Raw genomic sequence first — 22,642 nt, 5'->3', positions numbered from 1 at the left:
GAGGAGGGTTAGGGGGAAGAGAGAAATAGGTGAGGGAGATTATGAGGTATAAACTTCCAGTTGCAAAATGAATGAGTCACAGGTATGAAATGTACAGTGTGGGGAATATAGTCAATAACTATGTAATATCTTTATATGGTGACAGATGATAACTAGACTTATTAGGGTGATCATTTTGAAATATATAGAAATATCAAATCACTATGTCGTGTAACAGGGACTGATATGGTGCTCTAGGTCAATCATACTTCAAAAACGAACAAACAAACTCATAGAAAAAGAGATCAGATTTGTGGTTACCAGAGGTGGGGAGTGGGGGAAAGGGGAATTAGATGAAGGCAGCTAAAAGGTACAAAACTCCAGTTATAAGATAAATAAGTACCAGGGATATAATGTAAAAACATGATAAATACAATGAACACTGCTGTATGTTACATGTGAAAGTTGTTAAGAGAATAAATCCTAAGAGTTCTCATCACAAGGGAAAAATACCTTCCTATTGCTTTAATTTCGTATCTATAGTGACAGATGTTCACTAAACTTATTGTGGTAATTGTTTCATGATGTATGTAAGTCAAATCATTATGGTGTAGAGTACACTTTAAACTTATACAATGCCACATGGCAATTATAACTCAATAAAACTGGAAGGAAAAAATAACGTATTTTCCCACGAATCTTGTGTTATATGGTAAAAATCTAGGACCAGTCAACCCTTTGTTACTTTGATACATATAATAGTAATATAGGATCTTTATTTAAAATCAGAATTACAAACAGAACCTCAATTTGTAATTTTAAGTTTTTCTGCATTAGAAAATTAATATACTATCTTATTTAGTAAAAAATATAACTTTTAAAAAAGTCATGGATTCAACCAGCCTTAGAACATTCTTAGGGAAAAAACTGTGGCAGAATATGCAGCATAGGGGAGAAAAGTACTCTCTGTCACTTCGTTTTCCATAATGAAAAATCTTCAATACAAAGTGTACAGTAGTAGAAATCTGTGTTCCTTTGAAACACAGGTATAACTGCACATGTTTGCAATGGGTTTGTCAAACCTTAGAAAAAATGCTCCAATAGCCTGTTCACCCTACTAGGAATAAATCTTTGGAATTTTAATTCATGTGTGATTTGAAAAGTCTGCGGTAGAATAGTTCAAATTCAGTCTGTGATCAATATTTGGACCTATTTGTAACTATGGTTTCTTTTTGGTAACTAAGGGATCCTGGTGGTTTGTAGTTTTTTACAAATCTTACTCAATATACTTGGCCCAGGTTTCAGATGTAATGGATAGTGGTCTTCGTACCCATTTCATTAAGTATTTCCTTGAGTATAAATGTAACAAGTGCACTTTGTTCTTTTCCCCTGTGGCTGTGGAAATGCCATCAGGTTGGTGGATACTGGGATAAGTCCTGTAGCACAGTGACTCAGTTGAAGGAAGGTCTCAACCGAATCCTCTGCCTGATTCCCTACAATGTGATCGGTCAGTCCGTGTGGGAGTGTATCATGCCAGAATGGCTGGAAGCCATCAGAACAGAAGTCCCAGATAATCAGTTAAAAGAATTCAGGGAAGTATTAAGGTGGGTAAGTAGTTTAATGAAGTCACTGTTAATTATGATATTTACCATTTATTGAGCATGTACTGTGTGCCAGGCACTGTGCTAAGCATTTTATATAATCTCATTTACTTTTAAATGATCCTATAGAAAAATTTGAGGGTTCAAAATGAAATAGTTGCTATAAATTGTGCTAAGATGATTTGTAATTGTTCAGAAAGGATTTCATTCTTATGGGATAATAAAAAGATACACCATACTGTTTATTTTCAAATGCAATTATGATTTGGATAAAGTGGGAAAAGTACAAAGGGACAATGTTTTTAGATGCTGGGGAGCAGTTCCCTAGAAATGCAATTCCTTCTGTTAAACCTGATACGAGTATGAACCCCAATGTTATTAACAACTGTATGAATTATTTATATCTATTCCAACGACATAAGCTTTTTCAGTAAAATGAAACCTGCTAATAGTTCAGAACACAGACTCAACCGTTTGGCTCCCCAAATAAGATATAGATGGAAATGCAACAGTAGACCCTACTATATGCCCACTGGTCATTTACTTCTGTTGCTCTGCTTTTCAGCAAAATGTTTGACATTGAGCTTTGTCCTCTACCTTTTTCAATGGAAGAGATGTTTGGCTTTATTAGTTGTCGGTTCACAGGATACCCTTCCTCTGTGCAGGAACAAGCTTTACTGTGGCTTCATGTAAGTAAATGATACTTTTGATCATTTTGGGCAATAGTTTTTAGCCTATGAACTTTAGCTCCTTGGGTAGAGGGGCAGAGAGTTATTGCAAAGAATCCTTAAACATGTATGTTTGCTCAGGACTATCTGTAGACTAGTAACTCATATGCACAGACAAATAGCTATATTTCAAATATATTAGCTATAGTTGTGGTTAATAAAATACAAATTTGTGCAATACTATTACTGAATTCATAGTAGCTTTTGGTTCTTATATTTTTTCTATCAATAGATACTAAAAGTGTAATAGCTGTCTTGTGGGATTCTGATAAATTTTTTGATATTAAGTAGGTTCTTTACTTGGAAAGGTTGAAAGTTACTGATTTAGGGAGCAGTTCATGCTATTCCCTCAGCCTGGAATGACTTCATTTCCTGTCTCCATATGTGAACTCTAGCTTACTCTTTAAAATTCAGCTCCAAAATTATCTATGAAGTTTCCTCCTATGTCACACCCCTATCTTCCCATTAGAATTCATTATTCCTTCCCCCAGTATTCATATAGGTTCTCTGTGTAAACTCTATTTCTGTTTAATATTATAGTTAACTTTTGTCTCTTTTCCTGATTACAAATGCCTGGAGTGCAGGGTCCAGGTCTTTTTCATTTTTGAATTTACAACTCCCTCTTCCTTTCCTCTCAGCATCTGTTATTTAGTGTACATTCTTAAAAATTTATTAAATTGAGTTGAATTCCTGTTATAAAATTTGGACAATTTCAGAAAAGGAGGACAGAGTCAATATTTAGATTAGCTATGGATGCAGATACATTTCTGTATCATGGAAGCATGTGATCCCAAAGGCTTTTCAAGTTCTGTAGATGCCTTTCTGGGTTGTAAACTAAAGAATAATATTTTTCATAACTGACAAGTAGTAAAGGGATTTAAAAAAAAAGTAGTAAAGGGATTTTAAAAAAAAAAGTCACTTTTGGGACTCAGAATTTTAACTTTTCATCCCCAAGTAGACTTCCATAAGATAATTTCCACTTTAGGAAAGCCCATCCTTCTACAGATGGCTAGATATCGCCTCAGTTATTCAGTTATACACCCTTTAGCTGTGCCATCTGGAGGTGAGCAGACAGGACTGTAAACCTCCAGAACGTAGAGGTTCTCCATAGCTAGAGCAATAACAGCTTATATGTTTTACAGACTGGGCTTTGACACAATTTTGCTTTGAAGACAGAGTGCTGTAGTTGAAGGAGGTTTTAAACCTCTGGTCTAACAATTCGGGGAATAGAGTGAACAATATAGTGATTGGATTGACTCATTTATTAATTAATTATAGAAACATTTATAGAGCTCCTATGTACCAGGCACAGTAATAGGCAGTAGGATAAAAATGGGATAAGAAATGATCCTTTCCTCATACTTCCTTTTTTCAAGGAACTCACAGTTGGGGAGATAGTATCAAATAATCAAATATAATAAAAAGTGATAATTGCTCTAATAAAGGTATGTACAAAGTTTTAAGAAAGCAGAGAAGACAGATGGATTAATTCTGTCTGAAGGAAGGAGGCATCTATTTCTAGAAAATTCATTACAGATAAAGTAACATGATTTTGACTGAAGGGTACCTGAGCTTGCACCAGAGAGCAAGGTCGGATGGGGCATTCAGGTCAGAGTGGGGAAGGATTGGAGGAAGATTGCTCGCAGATTATACTGGTTCAGGAGAAAAGTGATGAACTAAGGCAACAGCAGTGGTATGGAAAGGAGGGGACAGCATCAGGAGATACTTAGAAGTTTTAATAGAAAGAACGTGGCGATTTATCAGGTGTGGGGAGTGGAGGAGCGGGAATGTTCAATGATAGCTTTGAATTTTTTAGTATGAATAATTGAGGATGACTGCAGATAGAATATGTGTGAGGCTAAATGTCCTTATGTTCAATAGGTCACCTTAGGGAAAAATGTTAAATGTAGTTTTTTTGAGTTTTAATGTTTATATTTTGGGGGACATATGCTTTTTTTCCCCAGGTATTATCAGAGTTAGACATCATGGTTCCACTTCAACTATTAATCAGTATGTTTTCTGATGGAGTTAATTCTGTCAAAGAACTGGCAAATCAAAGAAAATCAAGAGTCAGTGAACTGGCAGGGAACCTTGCAGCTCGAAGGGTAATTATTGCCACAATTGTTTTTGTCTTACTTGTTAAGATTTTGAAAACTCTTGTCAATTATAGTGGGGCTTAAAGTCACATCCTCATAAACTGCTCTGAAAATGCTTTTCTTCATCCTATCCCACTCACTCTGTTAACCTTTTAAGCACATTAAATAACAGAAAACACTGTTCTAAGACATGTTTGGTATAGTCTGTAATCAGTAAGTTATTGAGTTTTCATTTTCCTTTGAGTTTTTCTCCTACACATCTCTGCTAGCTACCTCTCATCCTCGATAAACCAAAAAGAGTAGCTTGAGCTTTTGGGGTACTATTCCAATTTTGTTTTGTTTTGTTTTCTGGTGAATAAGAATTCTTTACCAGCTAGTGGGCAGATCCCTGCTTCACTTTGGGAATGAGGAGTTTGGATATTTTTGTTTGCTTGCTTTTTCTTTTTCCCTATTGTGTTTTGGGAAAAGATGATCAACTAGGGGTGATTGTGAGTGATGCTGTCACTGTAAACTAACTGAGCACATTTTATTGACCCCTTTGTACCTTTGAGGATGAGAAAATATAGTCTGGTCTACAGTGTACGAGAACTATTGGACATCTGTGATAATTTTTCTGTGGAGGACCTGATAAAGTTTCTGCTGTTGTTCTGACATTCCCAGACCATGATCAGTTTTGGAGAGGCTGACTCTCATCAACCTCTCCAAGGCAGGGACTGTTCTCACCTGTCTCCTTGCCAAGCCTCTCCATAGCATTTTCCCTGCTGTACACTGCAGGCCCCCAGTCATTCTACCTGCTCTCTAGGGATTAGAAAATGAGAATATAACATGATCGTGGGATCATAGTTTGTATTCAGTGCTTTCTTTTTAAAAAATCATTACTTCTTTTCTCATCTGCCTCATAGGAGCCAGCTGCCAAACATTTATATTTTATTTATTTCTTCAGTAACCTTTACTGTTACAGTACATTATTAGCACTTTATACTGTGTAACGTGTTCACACTTAGTGACATCACAGGATTGTCTGAGGCAGTTGGGAAGAACTCATGATCCTCATTTTACTTAACCTGAGGTTCAGTGAACTGAAGTGATTTGCCGTAGATAACGCTATCATTATCCAGGTATTCTGATTCTTAATGGGGGTACTCTTCTTTTTTATTTTAAATATGGTGTTCAAGGAGATTTCTGATCATTAGAGAGATCTTAAAGAGAAAAAATAAGATTTCAGAATGATGTACAGGTATGTCAGTCAGCGTCCTGCTACAGAATTTATCCCACATGGTTCAAATGAAGAGATTTTAATGGATACTCTGCCTATAGAGTTATGGGAAAGGTTAAGGGGGCGATGGGGTTGGTGAGGCACCCAGAGGCCAGCAGTAGTTCACTAGGAAGCCTTTATACCCCTAGGGCTGAAGGAACAAGGGAAAATGTTCCTGGGCCTTTTGGGAGCTGAAATTATAAGGAAAGGCTGGCTAGAGAAACTATAGAGGATGGAGATACTGCCAAAGATGTAGCATCAAAGGAGGCAGGAGGTGGGAAGAAATAACTCCTACCTCTCGCTCCTCCAGCTTCAGGTCTTCCACTGGTGCCTCTCATTAACTGAACCCAACTGGAAGCCAGCCAGCAAGAGGGCCAGGAGAGACTCAGTCCTTGGCATCCTTGGGCATAGAACAGGGCAGAAAAGGGCAGTGAGGTCCTTTTGGGGGGAAGGGTTGGGTTGGCAAATGGAGAATAAACAGTACAGCAGGCTTGACATATATTGTTTTTTCATGACAGTTTCATACTTATTATACCCAGAGACCATTTCTCTTTAACCAGTCATGTCAATCTGAGATTCTGTGCTAATGATTTAAAAAGTGATCTTGCAATGCTTTACTTCTGTAAGTTATCATTTTTCAGGTTACGGTTTTAAGTAGATGCAGACAGTTTAGTTTAATTGGAAATGTTTGACGGAATGAAAAATATAATGGCAAAGAGGGCTGCCTTCATTCTTCAGGGTACTTATGTTTCATTCACCTGACAATTAGAAAGTTTGGATATTTTATTTCTTATTTTTATGTTTTGAGAAGATTCATAGGATTTGGAGGTACTAATGCCATTGGCTAAGGAAGGAAATCAGTGTGACAGCTGGAAATACCTTCCACAGAGTCCGCAAATATTTTGTACAGCCATTTGAGCTTCTGTGAGTTCACTTACGTGTGTTAATGTTCTTTTTTCTAGGTGAGTGTTGCCTCTGATCCTGGTCGACGAGTTCAGCACAATATGCTGAGTCCATTTCAGAGTCCTTTTCAGAGTCCATTTCGGAGTCCTATCCGTAGTCCGTTTCGTAGTCCTTTCAAGAATTTTGGACATCAAGGAGGAAGGACTATTGACTTTGATTGTGAAGACGATGAAATGAATCTAAATTGTTTCATCCTCATGTTTGATCTTCTCCTGAAGCAGGTAGCTGAAGCATGAACTTCCTTTAGTTCAGAGGTGAAGAATGAGGGAAGGCATCGTATAGTGATTCTTTCTATGTGTTGGGCATCTTCTCACTTACTGAAATGATGCAGCATCTCTCAAGACATTTCACAAACTTCTATGGGGATTTCCTAAGGAGTCTGAAAAATACTTGTATGAATAACTGCAATGATGTTGACACATGAGAATGGATATGAATTTTAGAAACACCCTAGCATCATTAGAATTGATTCTGTTGAACAAAAACTGGGTAATACTGTTTTTGGGAAGAGCAAGGTACAACTCTATAGTGATGGGCTGATTTTAATATATTATATAAATTGATTTTTGAAGTTAATTTTAAAAGAAAAGTTTAAAAAAGGCTTTGGTCAGGAGAACATTTCTTCTTAACTTTTTATTTTGAAATAATTTCAGACTTGCAGAAAAGTTGCAAGAATAGTACAAAAAATTCCCAAGTACTTTCCCCCAAATTCTCCAGATGTCAACATTTACCACGTGTATTTCTCCTCTCTCTCTCTTAATCTGTATGTGTATGTATGAATTGTAGAATTTTTTAATGAACCATTTGAAAGTAAATTGTAAACAGGATGTCCCTTTATCCTTAAATAGTTCAGAGTGTATTTTCTAAAAAATGACATGCTTTTACATAACCAAGTGCAGTTATCAAAATCAGGAAATTAATAGTTATAATATTATTATCTATTATAAAACTTACAGAAATTATTCATTTTAAAAATTGATATAATAATCATACCGTATTTATAGCAAAAGTAAAAAGTCATTTTTGACTGAGGACACAATCCAGCATCACTCATTACAATGATTTGTCCTGACTCATTAGTTCTTTAATCTTTGTTTATCTTTCATATTCTTGACATTTCTGAAGAGTACAGTCCAGTTACTTTATAGGATATTTCTCAATTTGAGTTTGTCTGATGTTTCCTTATGAATCAGTTTGAGTTAAGCATTTTTGTCAGTCGTACCACAGATGTGATGTTATGTTGTTTTCAGTGCATGATATCAGGGAGCACATGACATGATAATGTCCCATTACTGGTGGTAATAACTTGGTTAAGGTGATTTCTGCCAGATTTCTCTACTACAAAGCCACGATTTTCCCCTTTGTAATTAATAACTAACTTGTAGGGAGCTACTTTAAGACAGATTTCCTGTTTTTCATCAGACTTTCACCTTCTAGTTTTAGTATCCATGGATGATTCATGCCTGAATCAATTTTTACTCTATTGGTTACCAAATGATAATTTTCTAATTCCGTCATTTCTTTTAATTTATTAGCTGGCATTCTACTGAAGGAACAGGTTCCCTGCCTCTCCCATTTATATATTTATTTGTTTAATCTACTTATACCCGAATGTAGTCATGGATTCTTTTGTTCAGTGGGCTAAAATCTGTTACTATGATTATTTATTTTGAGGCTCATTTCATCCCACATTTGGCTAATGAGAGTCCCTTCAAGCTGGCTTCTGTGTTCTTTTGAAATATTCCCATCATTCTTTGAACACTTCCTTAATGTCTCACATGACAGAGTGTTCCAGGCTCATTTTATATTTTCCTAGCCCCAACCCTGGAATCAGCCATTTCTCCAAGGAGTCCTGGTTCCGTTAGTGGATAATGGTATTTAGAAACCAAGATCTGGACACTAGGTGAGGAACAGCATTTTTTAAATGTGTAAAATCTCACAGATTGATGGCTTTAAAAAAGAACTCTCTTTTAAATGTCCTACGTGACTTAAAAAATAATTCCTATTACTTTGTATTGTGTTGATATTCTTTTTAGAAGAGTCCATGGAAAGTAATGTATGCTCATGGTCTGTAAGCCTTATCATCTTTAAATAATTTATATTGTCATCAGTTAGTGAAAATTGTCCCCAGTTAGTGTGCCAGTGGAATATTGGACAAAAGGACCAAACTCCTTCTTCTTCTTCTTTTTTTTTTTTTTTGGCCTTTTTTTGGTATCTTTCAGATGGAGTTACAAGATGATGGGATCACGATGGGCTTAGAGCACAGCTTATCAAAGGACATTATTTCCATTATAAACAATGTCTTCCAAGCCCCCTGGGGGGGCTCCCACACCTGCCAGAAGGAAGAAAAAGCAATTGAGTGTAACTTATGTCAGTCTAGTATTCTCTGCTATCAACTTGCTTGTGAGCTCCTGGAGAGACTGGCTCCCAAAGAAGAAAGCCGGCTGGTGGTAAGCAGTTGAAGACATGAGGTGATCCACGTCTAATGGTAATAAAGACTGCAGTAGATGGTGTAATGGAGTCTTCCTCCAGTATTATCTTATGCTCCATGCCGGGTTATATGTGAGATTGCGTTAAAAGAAAGTTTCCCTGTTCCTTCCGCTAACTCAGGCTCCTGGAAAGAGACACGAGATGGAGCTACATTACACAGAATTCTTGAGTTAGAATTCTTGAGTAATGAGTTAGGGTTGCAGTATATCCGCTCATACAATTTTCATAAATACAAAGCATTACTGGTATTCTTGAAATAACTTTTATCACAAAGTTATGTTACAAAGTTTAGATAACAATGAATACTACAAAATATAGACATCAAATATTGAGTAAGTAGATTGGATATGGACACTGAAAATTCCTTGGTCACCTCAGTGTGTAAAACCCATTGACTTGATCAACAACCAATAAAGCTTTCATTTCATTTTCTGCTTTTTAAGAAAATTGTTTAAATAGGGAACAGCTAATATATGCCATGAATTATCTACTCCATATATTAGTTATTCCCTGTTTAGCCTATTTTCCATCTAAGATACACACATCACCAAAATACCCACATAGCATCATAGGTAGATGAACCTGAATCATTTGAGCCAGTGTTCGCCATCTTCTCTTTTTCTTCCCCTAGTGTTTGTCTAGGTAGAAAGCGACTTCTTTAAAAAAATTTTTGGGGGATGTATAGTATATATGCAGTAAAGTGTTTCTTCAGTTTTTAAATACCTTTCAGCCCACATAACTCATTAGTCCTACCTGCCACAACATAATGTTCCTGTAGTACGGTCTTTTAACACCGTCATTGGGTATATAGTCTAAAGCAGTCACAGTAATAGATGGTTCTAAAGCAGTCACAGTAATAGATGGTTCGAAAACATCGTCTAGCTTAGAGCCTAATCAGGAAGATGTTTACGTAAATGAAAAACCTAAGATGCTCATGATGAGCATAGTGAGGAAGAGATGAACAAGATACCTATGGGAGGACAGAGAGAGGATGAATCTAGGTTAGAGGTGATGGGGATCGGCAAGGTCTTCCCGGAGGAGATGTCTGCTGAGCGCATATTTGAAGGAGGAGTGGAGTTAATGAAATGAAGGTGATAGGAGAGAAGGACTGTTGAGACCCAGAAAACTCTGTTTAAATGATACAGAGGAAAGGGGGTGATGATACACTCAGGAAACTACGAGTAGTTCATCGTTGCTAGAGCAGTGAGGAGGATGGCAAAGGAGTAAAAGGTAGACCTGATGCTATAAAATCATCAGTTTTATAGTCACATTTATTAAGGGCTCTGTCTGCCAAGCTAAGAGGTAAGGATTTTGTCTTGGCGACAATGGGGGAATCCTGAAGAGTTTTAATCAGGGTGGTGATATAATTTGATGAATTTGAGAAATTCTGCCAGTGGAGGAGAGAGATCAGAGGATTTGGAGGCCAGGGACAGGCATCTAGTCAGAAGGTAATGCTGTCACTCAGGGGAGAAACAGGGGAGCCTGAACTAAAGCAGTGATGGTGGTGATGAAGAGAAGGTGTGGACCTGACGGATTTTTAGGAAAGAGAATCAACAGCACTTGGTGTTTAGTTAGCGTTTAGCGATGGAAAAGTTGAGGACAAATCCATGTTTTCTGGCTCGGGAGGTGATGATGTTGCCATTTACAGAAAATTACACGTGAGTTACTGGGTGTGCGCCGAAGAGAACTGGGTGTATGCAGCAGGAAACTTTTTGCCATATCGAATTTTATGAAACTCAGTTTATAATTTGATTTAGTGTCTTGTTCATGGGTGACCAAGGAACAGGGCCAGCATCAGCAAAACTGCGAAGTTGGCAAAGATACTCTTCAGAACCCTCCCAGACACCGTTTTAGCACTGGTTTCTTTCTTCTTGGTGTCCTTCATGTATCCCAACAATCTTTACCTCCTTCTTGCTTTCAGCTGGCTATCAAGTAATTCTTCAAATTACTGGTTAAAGTTATTACTGGTTAAAGTGTTAGCTAAAGAGGATATTTTAAAATTTTATTTATTTAAAAATTTTTTAAATTTAATTTTTATTTTATATTGGAGTATAGTTGATTTACAATGCTGTGTTAGTTTCAGGTGTACAGCAAAGTGATTCAGTTATACATATACATATATCCATTCTTTTTCAGATTTTTGTCCCATACAGGTTATTACAGATCATTGAGTACAGTTCCCTGTGCTATATAGTAGGTCCTTGTTGATTATCTATTTTATATATAGTACTGTGTATATGTTAATTCCAAACTCCTAATTTATCCCTCCCCCAGCCTTTCCCCTAAAAGAGGATGATTTTAAAAGAGGACATTTGAAGGTGGGAGTTGAAAGAGAGAATAAAACTGGAATAGGAGGATAACTAGAGATGGATATTTTAAATGGTAGCTATTCCTAGTACATTCTCTCTCTCTCTTTAAATCTTCTTTTTCACCCATTTTCCAGCTTGTTATATATCTATATATAGACATACAGATATAGTGTTAAGTATATTCACATTGTTGTGCAACCAATCTTTTTGTCTTGCAAAATGGAAACTCTATACCCATCAAACAATAATGCCCATTTCTCCCTCCCCTTAACCCCTGGAGACCACCATTTTACTTTCTGTTTCTATGAGTTTGACTCCTGTAGATACCTCATATAAGTGCAATAATCCAATATTTGTCCTTTTTTAACTAAAAATAGAATTACCATACGACCTAGCAATCCTACTACTGGGCATATACCCTGAGAAAACCATAATTCAAAAAGAGTCACGTACCACAATGTTCATTGCAGCTCTATTTGCAATAGCCAGGACATGAAAGCAACCTAAGTGTCCATCGACAGATGAATGGATAAAGAAGATGTGGCACATGTATACAATGGAATATTACTCAGCCATAAAAAGAAATGAAACTGAGTTATTTGTAGCGAGGTGGATGGACCTAGAGACTGTCATACAGAGTGAAGTAAGACAGGAAGAGAAAAACAAATACCGTATGCTAACACATATATATGGAATCTAAAAAAAAAAAGAAAAAAATGGTTCTGAAGAACCTAACGGCAGGTCAGGAATAAAGATGCAGACGTAGAGAATGGACTTGAGGACATGGGGAGGGGGAAGGGTAAGCTGGGACAAAGTGAGAGAGTGGCATGGACATATATACACTACCAAATGTAAAATCATAGCTAGTGGGAAGCAGCCGCATAGCACAGGGAGATCAGCTCGGTGCTGTGTGTCCACCTAGAGGGGTGGGATAGAGAGGGTGGGAGAGAGACGCAAGAGGGAGGGGATATGGGGATATACATATGCATATAGCCGATTCACTTTGTTATACAGCAGAAACTAACACAACACTGTAAAGCAGTTATACTCCAATAAAGATGTTAAAAAAGAAAATTTGTCCTTTTTTAACTGGCTTATTTCACTTAGCATAATGTCCTCAAAGTCCATTCATGTGCAGCATGTGTCAGAATTTCCTTCCTTTTCAAGGGTGAATAATATGCCGTTGTATGCATTTTGTCTATCTGTTCATCTGTTGATGGACACCTGGGTTGCCATACCTTGCTCTCTTTAACTCGTATATTATAGACATTTCTTGCTCCTAAAAATTTGACTTCCCCCAGCAACCAGTATTTGTATCTAAATATATTGGTGTGAACCCCTTATTATTCTCTGCTAATTAAGTGCTGTGATTAAGCAAAATGAGCATGGATTGGAATCACCTGGCAAGTGGGACATGCTCACAGGAATTACAGCAGAGATGAGAAAGCAGGCCTAGGAAGATTTAACAATGTTTTTGAGATTTTTTCCATATTTATTTTAAGGGAATGAAAATATTTCAGAAAGCAGCTGATCCAAATTTCCTTTAACCATCATGGCAATAATCTCAAGTCTCTATGGAGGCACATGCGTTTGCCCTCTGGGGCTCAGCACAGGGCCTGGGCCACAGCAGGCGCTCATCCGTCTTTGTTGAACTAAGTGGAACCGTTCTTTACATCCCCAAAGGGCTGCTCATCTGGCTGCTTGTCATATTTGTTTCAGGAGCCCACAGACAGCCTTGAGGATAGCCTCCTTTCTTCCAGACCAGAGTTTATTATAGGCCCGGAAGGTGAGGAGGAGGAGAATCCAGCAACTAAGCATGAGGAGAACCCAGGCAATCGCACCGAGCCCATGGAACATGCTGGTAGGTGAACTCTGGCTGATGCGGAGAGAGGTGTGCACATCCCAGTTTGCACAGGCCTAACACTCAGAACCCGGATTTCTTAGATCACCATCGGCTTGGGCAAGCTCAGACTCGGGTTCCTCAGTACAGACTTGTGCACATGAACCATTTCTCTCAAGATTATGAAGTGAACAGGTCCAGGATGTGCTTGTCATAGAAGAGAAGTCACTGAGCATATTTCTGGCAGCAGGAGCATGCTGTCGATAAAAACCTACCCTGTCCGTGAAAGCATCACCGCTACATGTAGTGAATCACGTTCTCTGTGGGGAAGTAGCTGTGAACCAAGGCTGAAGGGCCCAAGTGGAGGGTGCCAACACTCTTGATAGCCACTCAGGGCATTTGGCCAAAGCACAGTGTTTTTGGATAGAGGTGACCAAAGTTGAGCTCGTGCAGCTTCTGAGCCCCAGGGGCATGGCTGTGACCCTGGATGGGCTCACCGTGAATAGCTGTACAAGTCGTACTCTAAGGCTAGTTGGCTCTGCTGAGAGCTGGGAAGAGAGATGACCTCTTTCTACTTTGTTTAGAGGCTCTATGTAGGCGAATTGGGACCAGCAAATGGCAGGCAGGCCTGGAATCATCTCCAGCTCCTCAAACTCTGAATGAGTTTCAGGAATTTAGGATGGGACTCCACGTGCCTCTGAGAAAGCCTGGTTTCTGGATCTGCACTGTGACACTCTCGGAATTTGTATCTTCTTGCTTCCAGTATCGTGAATTGTTAGAATACCTGGTCCCTGGGAAGCCTACTCCCCAGAACCAAAGTTTGAGAAGCTTTCCCTCATTTCTTCAGTGAACAGCAAACATTATTAAGTGACTGTTTTGTGGGGCTCGTTGCAAGTCATGGGGTGTCTTATCAGACCAAGGTAACTACATCATTAGTACAAAATGCTTGGTTGAAACTAACTGCTTCAGCGTGATTGTGTAAATAGTGGAGGATGTATAGGTTGCCTCACACTATTTAGAACCATTGAAACTTAGATGAGGGAACACCTGAGATAACCTACTTCATTGGTATTCAGTGTGTACTTGGAGTTGTAAATCTCTGTGTTGTTTCCTTTTGACCTTCCTTAATTGGGGTGGCAATTGGTGAGAACATGTGGGCAAATGATAAAGACGCAGGCTTCCCACCGTGCTTCAACCAGAGTGTTCTGACTTGCGCTATTTCCTATGTTGGAGTTCTAAGTAAGATTCTCTTTCAACAAAGGATTTCAGAGCAAAGAATTTGAAACCTGCTGATCTAGGTCAGCCTTCTCACTTTGCAGATGAGGAAAGTACATCCAAGATGGGTTAAGCAACTTGCCCATGGTCCTAGAGCACAAGTTATTCCTGATTTATGCTTTATGCTTAACATGATTTCAAAACTGTAATAGCGCATCAGGATCATCTGAGGAGTTGCAACACAAAATGAAATGACCTCCATCTGCTCACCCCTGATTCTGGGCATATTTGGGGGTGGGGGACTGGGAATTGGAAACCCAAATATTGTACAACTAGTTAGTGGCAGGGTTGAGACTAGATCCCAGGGCCACGTTTCTGTCAGGCATTGATGCCTAAGGGAAGCAACGATTTCACTTACGATCCAATAACCTGTACTCTTTAGATGTAAATATATACTTTTAAACCTGACACAGCACACAAATCAATTAACTACCATTTTTATTTATATGTAACATTTTATCTGAACAATGGTGAAAATTAAGCAATTTGTTTTTATAAATTACTCTTTCCTTTGCTTCGTTGTTGTAAACTCCACTTATTTAAACATTTGCTCTATTCATCTCCCCCAAGCACTGCTTCAGGCTCTGGTCACAGCTTCTGGTCTGTTTTCCTTCTTTTACCTTCCGCTGTCTTACAGGACACAGTTATCACTTGTCTCCTCAGGGAAGAGGAATTTTCTTCCAGGACCGGCCTTCCTGGCTGCTAAGCACGCTGACCCTGCTTCTGCTCTGTGGGTCTTCAGGTGTCGGTCTTGAGCTCCTCTGTCAGAGAACAGATGGGTGCTCTACTGACACATGTCCAGCGGTTTCCCTCTCTTATTCTAGAGTATTTCCTGTTTCTGCATTTTGTGGCCTGGTGCCTATTCCTTATAGCAGTCAGAGATGTCCTCCACTAAAAATGTTAAAAAAAATTTTGCATGCTAGACAAAAGAGAGTTTAGCGCCGATAACAAGTATTTAAAATACATCGGAGTGGAAGATCCCCAATAAACAAGTATATACACCAAGAGGGTTTGACTCTCACTGTCTGTGATCCTAGGAATTGCCAAAACTTATAATGGTGATTTGAAAACATTTTACATTAGTTTCTATATCTGGTTAACTTGTGAATTCTTTTCTCTAGCATGCCTCATGTAAAATATACCACCACTACCCACTACAGAGGCAAAGGTCTTTTTATTTATTTATTTACTTGTTTTTAATAAATTTATTTATTTATTTATGGCTGTGTTGGGTCTTCGTGCTGTGCGCGGGCTTTTTCTAGTTATGGCGAGCGGGCTTTTTCTAGTTGCGGTGAGCGGGGGCTACTCTTCGTTGCGGTGCACGGGCTTCTCATTGCGGTGGCTTCTCTTGTTGTGGAGCACGGGCTCTAGGTGCTCGGGCTTCAGTAGTTGCAGCACGCGGCCTCAGTAGTTGTGGCACGTGGGCTCAGTAGTGGTGGCTCACGGGCTCAGTTGCTCCGCGGCATGTGAGATCTTCCCGGTCCAGGGATCAAACCTGTGTCCCCTGCATCGGCAGGCGGATTCTTAACCACTGCGTCACCAGGGAAGTCCCCAAAGGTCTTTTTAGAGCTCCTCACAAGAAGATAAAACCATGAGTAGTTCTGATTTGAATATGCTGAACTGCTTTAAAAGGCTCCCTTTTTGCACATGGGAGTCCTGTGCATGTGTGAATATTGTACACTTGAGTCCTGGGGTAAATCCCTCCTTAGGCGCTAGTATAAGTTGCATATCTCTCTTTAATACCTGCTTATCTTCCTTTCAATTAGGAAGGCAAACCTCGGCAGGCCCTAAGCCCCCTCCAGGTATCAGCAGAAATAGCTGCCCACTGGAGCATAGGGCTGGGCTGGGGTTGCTTCAGGGAATCAAAGACATCTGAATACACAGTGGAAGGTGGAAGCTGAGGATCCTAAATCTAGAAGGTTTCCTGCACTTGCATCATGGAAAGGATATATGCTACCTTGGAGAACAAAGAAACACATTCCATGAACACTTTTTAATATATTCCATTTCTGTTTTTACTCCTCTTTGTTTTATGGTCTTGATCAATTCACGAACGGTGGAGGGAAGGAGTTATGCTAACCTTTGTGTAATTATTTCTTCCCAGCAATAAAGAATGATACTGAAAGAAAGTTTTGCTACCAACAGCTTCCAGTAACGCTGAGACTAATATACACCATTTTCCAGGTATATTTTTTGAAATATTTGAATATTATATTTAGTAGCATTGCCATTTTAGATAACTCAGTAAACTTGTGGTTCTTTGCATAGGAAATGGCCAAGTTTGAAGAGCCAGACATTCTTTTTAATATGCTCAGTTGCCTGAAGATCCTCTGTCTACATGGAGAGTGTTTATACAGTGCTAGAAAAGATCATCCTCAATTTTTAGCCTACATTCAGGATCACATGTTGATTGCAAGGTATGTCTTTCTAGTAGTTTTTTGTTCATATTTTAGGCTTTTATCTGTGAAAATCAATTTTAGAATAAGACTTACCAACTCATCGGGTTATTTCTCTATGCCAGCACAGGCTAATTACCTATGGGAACTACTTTTATTGCTTTTATGTAGTCTAATTTTTGAGTATGTCGATATGAAGAATAGTAATTGTCTTTGCTAGGTACTTTAGAAGTAGAAAAGGAAAATAAGGATTATTTTATGCCTTTCAGTTGTTAGATGGCTTAAGAATATTATGTACTCTAGGTGGGCTGACTTTTGTTGTTAAAGCGATCTCTACCAAATATGTAGCCAGGCCATTGGGATTGCTGATGCCATGGGATCTCTGACTCAGCCTTTGGGCTTTATAGCCCACGTTTTTCCCCCAAAGTACCACCCTGACACAAAAGCCATGGTGGACAATGTAGGGATTTGGGGAAGGGACACTCTTCCATTTTTCAAACAAGACTGCCTTAGAGAACTGGGAGAGCTATATGTTACTGGCCAAATCCAGAATTTTTTGTCACTGAGATGGTTTTCTACTAGTGCTGTATATATATATATATATATATATATATATATATATATATATATATACGTTTTGCCTCCTTCAACTAAATTGCAAGCTCCATGAGGGCAATTTTTTGGACATTCTTCTTATATAAGACCTACTGTTGTGCTCTGGAAGCATCATCGTCCTTCATCACACAATGATAACAGTAGCTCAAGCTTTTTGAGTACCTACTATGTGTTAAGTACTATGTATCATTTCATTTAATACAACCAGCATTGGGAGGAAACAAAAGTTCAGAGAAGTTAAGAAATTTACACTTGGTTACACAGCTAATTAATGGCAGGGTTGGGATTAGATCTATATTTGTCTGATTTCTGCTATTAAGATGAAGCACACAGTGTTTGAAAGTTAGTCCTTTTCATTCCATAGCTTTAGTACGTCTTCTCAAAAACAAGGCTCTCTAGTGACACGTACCTCAATATGTTCTCTGTAAAACGGAGATAATGTGTCATTTCTCCTTTCTCTTAGTGCTGCATTATAAGTTTTTAAAGTCGAACATAGTTTTGATTCTGATATTAACTCTGGAGCCAAATAGAAAACAAAACAAAATAAAACAAAACAAAAAGAAACAAAAGGCATACTTTAAATAATTGAATAAAATGTTTGAAAACATTATTACTAGAAATATATATTCAGCATTATTCTGGCATACAATGATAGGGGCTTAGCTTAAACTTGCTAAGGTATGTTTTTGACCAGTAGTGGTCTGGTTTTAAGAATGGCAAGTACTCATAAGATGTTACCAGGGATACCTCTCTCTCTCTGTTTTTTTCTCTCTCTCTTTCCCCGCCCCTTTCTCCCTCCCCATCGCCTCCCTAGTTCTCTCTGTGTTGGCTTCTTCTCCTCAGGCTGTTCCTGTGAGGTGGGAAAGACAGAGGGTTGCTAGCAGCCCTAGATCGACATTACACTTCATTCTTGAGATTTCAGAGTACATATCAAAACCTGGAAAAAAGATGCTAGCACTCTCATGCTTGGGTCACAGGCCCACCCACCCCTGGACTAATCACTCTTCATGACATTGAAGTATTTTGATCACCCTGGGTTTTGTGTTCATTATTAGGATAGAGAAGGTGGGGGAACTTGATTGACAGCCCTGCCAGTTGGTGGAGAGGCTGTTCTTAATAGAAAAAGAGTTGTTCTTTGAGAGAATAAGAGGAAAAGGCTGCTGGGCAGACAAAACCAACACAATTCTCCAGATGTTCACTATAAGAAAAATTTAAAAAAAGCACTTATCACCCCCATCATCTTAACGTAACTAATATCAGTTATTATTTAACAGTCATTGTTCATTTATGTACCTGCATTTATAATATACAATTTTTACTTTTTATGTTAAAAATGCACTGTTAACTGGTAGTGTTTTCTTATGTTATTACATAAAAGTAATTTCTTTAAAAAAATTAACATAGGAAAAGAGCACAGGAACAGTTTATCCAAGGATTATACTCTTGTGAATGAATGGAATTTCACCAAAAGCATCCCTACCAGCCCTCTCTTAACTATACTTCCCACAAACTAAGATAATAAGATTTTTTTCCTAGAAAGATTATCATAACTGTAACCACTTTGCTTCTTCTTGATTCCCCAGCCTGTGGAGAGTCGTCAAATCTGAATTCTCCCAGCTATCTTCGTTGGCAGTTCCTCTCCTTCTTCACGCTTTGTCACTTCCTCATGGTGCTGACATCTTTTGGACAATCATAAATGGCAATTTCAACAGCAAAGACTGGAAGATGAGGTTTGAAGCAGGTACCTCTGTATTAGCTTAAAAATTCTCTCTGGGTCACAAGGTAAACCAGATGTCCAGTCATGACATCTCTTTTTGGCCCTTCTTTTCCCTCCCTTCTTTTTAGAAGGCATTGTCCTGCTTGCTGGTGTTCTTTGGTGGCTCTACTTAGTTGAGCTCCCTTGATAATAGAATTTTTCAGAGTGGTCCTTAGGTAGGTTGACCATGTCTAGGTTTGTCTGGGATAGTCCTAGTTTATGCCTGTTGTGCAGGTGTATTTATTAATTGCACCCTTGTTTACTCTCAAATGGGTCCTGGCTTGAATGATAAATTATGTAGTCACCTAATAGGTTACTTGCATTTGAGTACCTGGGAAAGTTTGTTAAAAATGCAGATTTTTGGGCCTCATCCTAGACCTACTGAATCAGAATCTCAGGAGGTGAGGCCAGAAATCTATATTTTCTAACAAGTTCTCCAGGTAATTCAGTGAAGTTTGAGAAGCTCTGCTGTTGTACTCTTGCCATTGGAGCATCAGTGACCAAATCTGGTGCAGTGATGGGTATAATTCCTAGTGCTTAGAATGGCAAGTTCCCAGAGGAACATGGTAAGGAAGGAACTGGGATGTGTTCTCTTAGTCTTACATCTGCTGGTCTCACTGTCACCCTAATCTGCTGGTACTCCCATTCTCAGGGGGCAGCAAGCAGGGTTGGCATACCAACCTGTACCTTATCAGAATGGTTCCGTATATTTTAGTGTCTCAAAAATATTGCAGAGAAATGGAAGTTCCGTCAGGTGAGTTAACTACTATACTTTGAGTTCAGTTCCCTAATATCTGACCACCTCAAAGAGTTCTTGCTTTTAATGCCTCATGAATCCCAGGGGCTGGTTTATTTATGTGATAGCACATGATGTTGTACAAAATTAGAGTAAAACTTTCTAGCAAAAGTCTACATGGTATTGGCCACATTTTATAGGCATTTGAATACAAATAAAGCAGGTAAATATTTAACTATGCTCGGGCTTCCCCGGTGGTGCAGTGGTTGAGAATCTGCCTGCTAATGCAGGGGACACGGGTTCGAGCCCTGGTCTGGGAAGATCCCACATGCCACGGAGCAGCTAGGCCCGTGAGCCACAACTACTGAACCTGCGCATCTGGAGCCTATGCTCCTCAACAAGAAAGGCCGCGATAGTGAGAGGCCTGCGCACCGCGATGAAGAGTGGCCCCCGCTTGCCACAACTAGAGAAAGCCCTCGCACAGAAACGAAGACCCTACACAGCCAAAAATAAAAATAAAATAAATAAATTAAAAAAAAAAAAAAAGCATCAGCCTCAAATCCAACCCGTTCCTTTAAAAAAAAAAAAAAATTAACTATGCTCTTTCATTACAATTTAAGGATTAGATTATTGCCAAATTAATCTTCTGAATCACAGCTCCGATTATGTTGCTTTTCCACTCAAAAAATTTTAATGGGTTTTCAGTGCCGAGAGAATAAAGTTCAGACTCCTTAAACTGGCATTCAAAGTTTTCCATGGTCTAATTGCAAGTGTTTGCAGCCTCATTTCCCACTCTTCTTTCTACATATACCATTGCTATTTCTCCATTGCTTCCTGCTTCCCTTCATCCATGTGTTGGCCATTCTGTGCTCTCCACCTGAAATCCTCTTCTATTCAAGGTTCCATTTAAATGCCACTTCCCAAACAATGATGAAAGATACAATAAATGAAATTAAAAATACTTTAGAAGGAATCAATACCAGAATAACTGAGGCAGAAGAACAGATAAGTGACCTGGAAGATAAAATAGTGGAAATAACTACTGCAGAGCAGAATAAAGAAAAAAGAATGAAAAGAATTGAGGACAGTCCTAGAGACCTCTGGGACAACATTAAACGCACCAACATTCAAATTATAGGGGTCCCAGAAGAAGAAGAGGAAAAGAAAGGGACTGAGAAAATATTTGAAGAGATTATAGTTGAAAACTTCCCTAATATGGGAAAGGAATAGTTAAGTCCAGGAAGCGCAGAGAGTCCCATACAGGATAAATCCAAGGAGAAACACGCCAAGACACATATTAATCAAACTATCAAAAATTAAATACAAAGAAAAAATATTAAAAGCAACAAGGGAAAAGCAACAAATAACATACAAGGGAGTCCCCATAAGATTAACAGCTGATCTTTCAGCAGAAACTCTGCAAGCCAGAAGGGAGTGGCAGGACATATTTAAAGTGATGAAAGGGAAAAACCTACAACCAAGATTACTCTACCCAGCAAGGATCTCATTCAGATTCGACGGAGAAATTAAAAGCTTTACAGACAAGCAAAAGCGAAGAGAATTCAGCACCACCAAACCAGCTTTACAACAAATGCTAAAGGAACTTCTCTAGGCAGGAAACACAAGAGAAGGAAAAGACCTACGATAACAAACCCAAAACAATTAAGAAAATGGTAATAGGAAAATACATATTGATAATTACCTTAAATGTAAATGGATTAAATGCTCCAACCAAAAGACATAGACTGGCTGAATGGATACAAAAACAAGACACGTATATATGCTGTCTACAAGAGAACCACTTCAGACCTAGGAACACATACAGACTGAAAGTGAGGGGATGGAAAAAGATAGTCCATGCAAATGGAAATCAAAAGAAAGCTGGAGTAGCAATTCTCATATCAGACAAAATAGACTTTAAAATAAAGACTATTACAAGAGACAAAGAAGGACACTACATAATGATCAAGGGATCAATCCAAGAAGAAGATATAACAATTGTAAATATTTATGCACCCAACATAGAAGCACCTCAATACATAAGGCAAATGCTAACAGCCATAAAAGGGGAAATCGACAGTAACACAATCATAGTAGGGGACTTTAACACCCCATTTTCACCAATGGACAGGTCATCCAAAATGAAAATAAATAAGGAAACACAAGCTTTAAATGATACATTAAACAAGATGGACTTAATTGACATTTATAGGACATTCCATCCAAAAACAAGAGAATACACTTTCTTCTCAAGTGCTCATGGAACATTCTCCAGGATAGATCATATCTTGGGTCACAAATCAAGCCTTGGTAAATTTACGAAAATTGAAATTGTATCAAGTATCTTTTCTGACCACAATGCTATGAGACTAGATATCAATTACAGGAAAAAATCTGTAAAAAATACAAACACATGGAGGCTAAACAATACACCACTTAATAACCAAGAGATCACTGAAGAAATCAAAGAGGAAATCAAAAAATACCTAGAAACAAATGACAATGAAAACATGACGACCCAAAATCTATGGGTTGCAGCAAAAGCAGTTCTAAGAGGGAAGTTTATAGCAATATAATCCTACCTCAAGAAACAAGAAACATCT

At 38.5% G+C, this 22,642-nt stretch overlaps 1 protein-coding gene across 3 annotated transcripts in view; it reads left to right on the top strand.

Annotated features, from left to right (window-relative positions):
* UNC79 (unc-79 homolog, NALCN channel complex subunit) overlaps nucleotides 1-22,642 on the top strand; it is a 202,856-nt gene that overhangs the window by 80,141 nt on the left and 100,073 nt on the right. For all 3 annotated transcript variants that reach the window (XM_068553881.1, XM_068553705.1, XM_068553790.1), the window contains exons 12-20: nucleotides 1,393-1,583; nucleotides 2,146-2,269; nucleotides 4,273-4,413; nucleotides 6,622-6,843; nucleotides 8,845-9,072; nucleotides 13,141-13,282; nucleotides 16,641-16,720; nucleotides 16,805-16,953; nucleotides 19,131-19,288. In XM_068553881.1, the coding sequence (XP_068409982.1) occupies nucleotides 1,393-1,583; nucleotides 2,146-2,269; nucleotides 4,273-4,413; nucleotides 6,622-6,843; nucleotides 8,845-9,072; nucleotides 13,141-13,282; nucleotides 16,641-16,720; nucleotides 16,805-16,953; nucleotides 19,131-19,288 (1,435 nt within the window). The remainder of the gene's footprint in view (nucleotides 1-1,392; nucleotides 1,584-2,145; nucleotides 2,270-4,272; nucleotides 4,414-6,621; nucleotides 6,844-8,844; nucleotides 9,073-13,140; nucleotides 13,283-16,640; nucleotides 16,721-16,804; nucleotides 16,954-19,130; nucleotides 19,289-22,642) is intronic.

The sequence above is a fragment of the Eschrichtius robustus genome, chromosome 1 (assembly GCF_028021215.1).
Source record: "Eschrichtius robustus isolate mEscRob2 chromosome 1, mEscRob2.pri, whole genome shotgun sequence".
Lineage (NCBI taxonomy): Eukaryota > Metazoa > Chordata > Mammalia > Artiodactyla > Eschrichtiidae > Eschrichtius > Eschrichtius robustus.
Note: the sequence above shows the minus strand (reverse complement) of the source record. Positions and strands in the feature narration are given on the sequence as shown.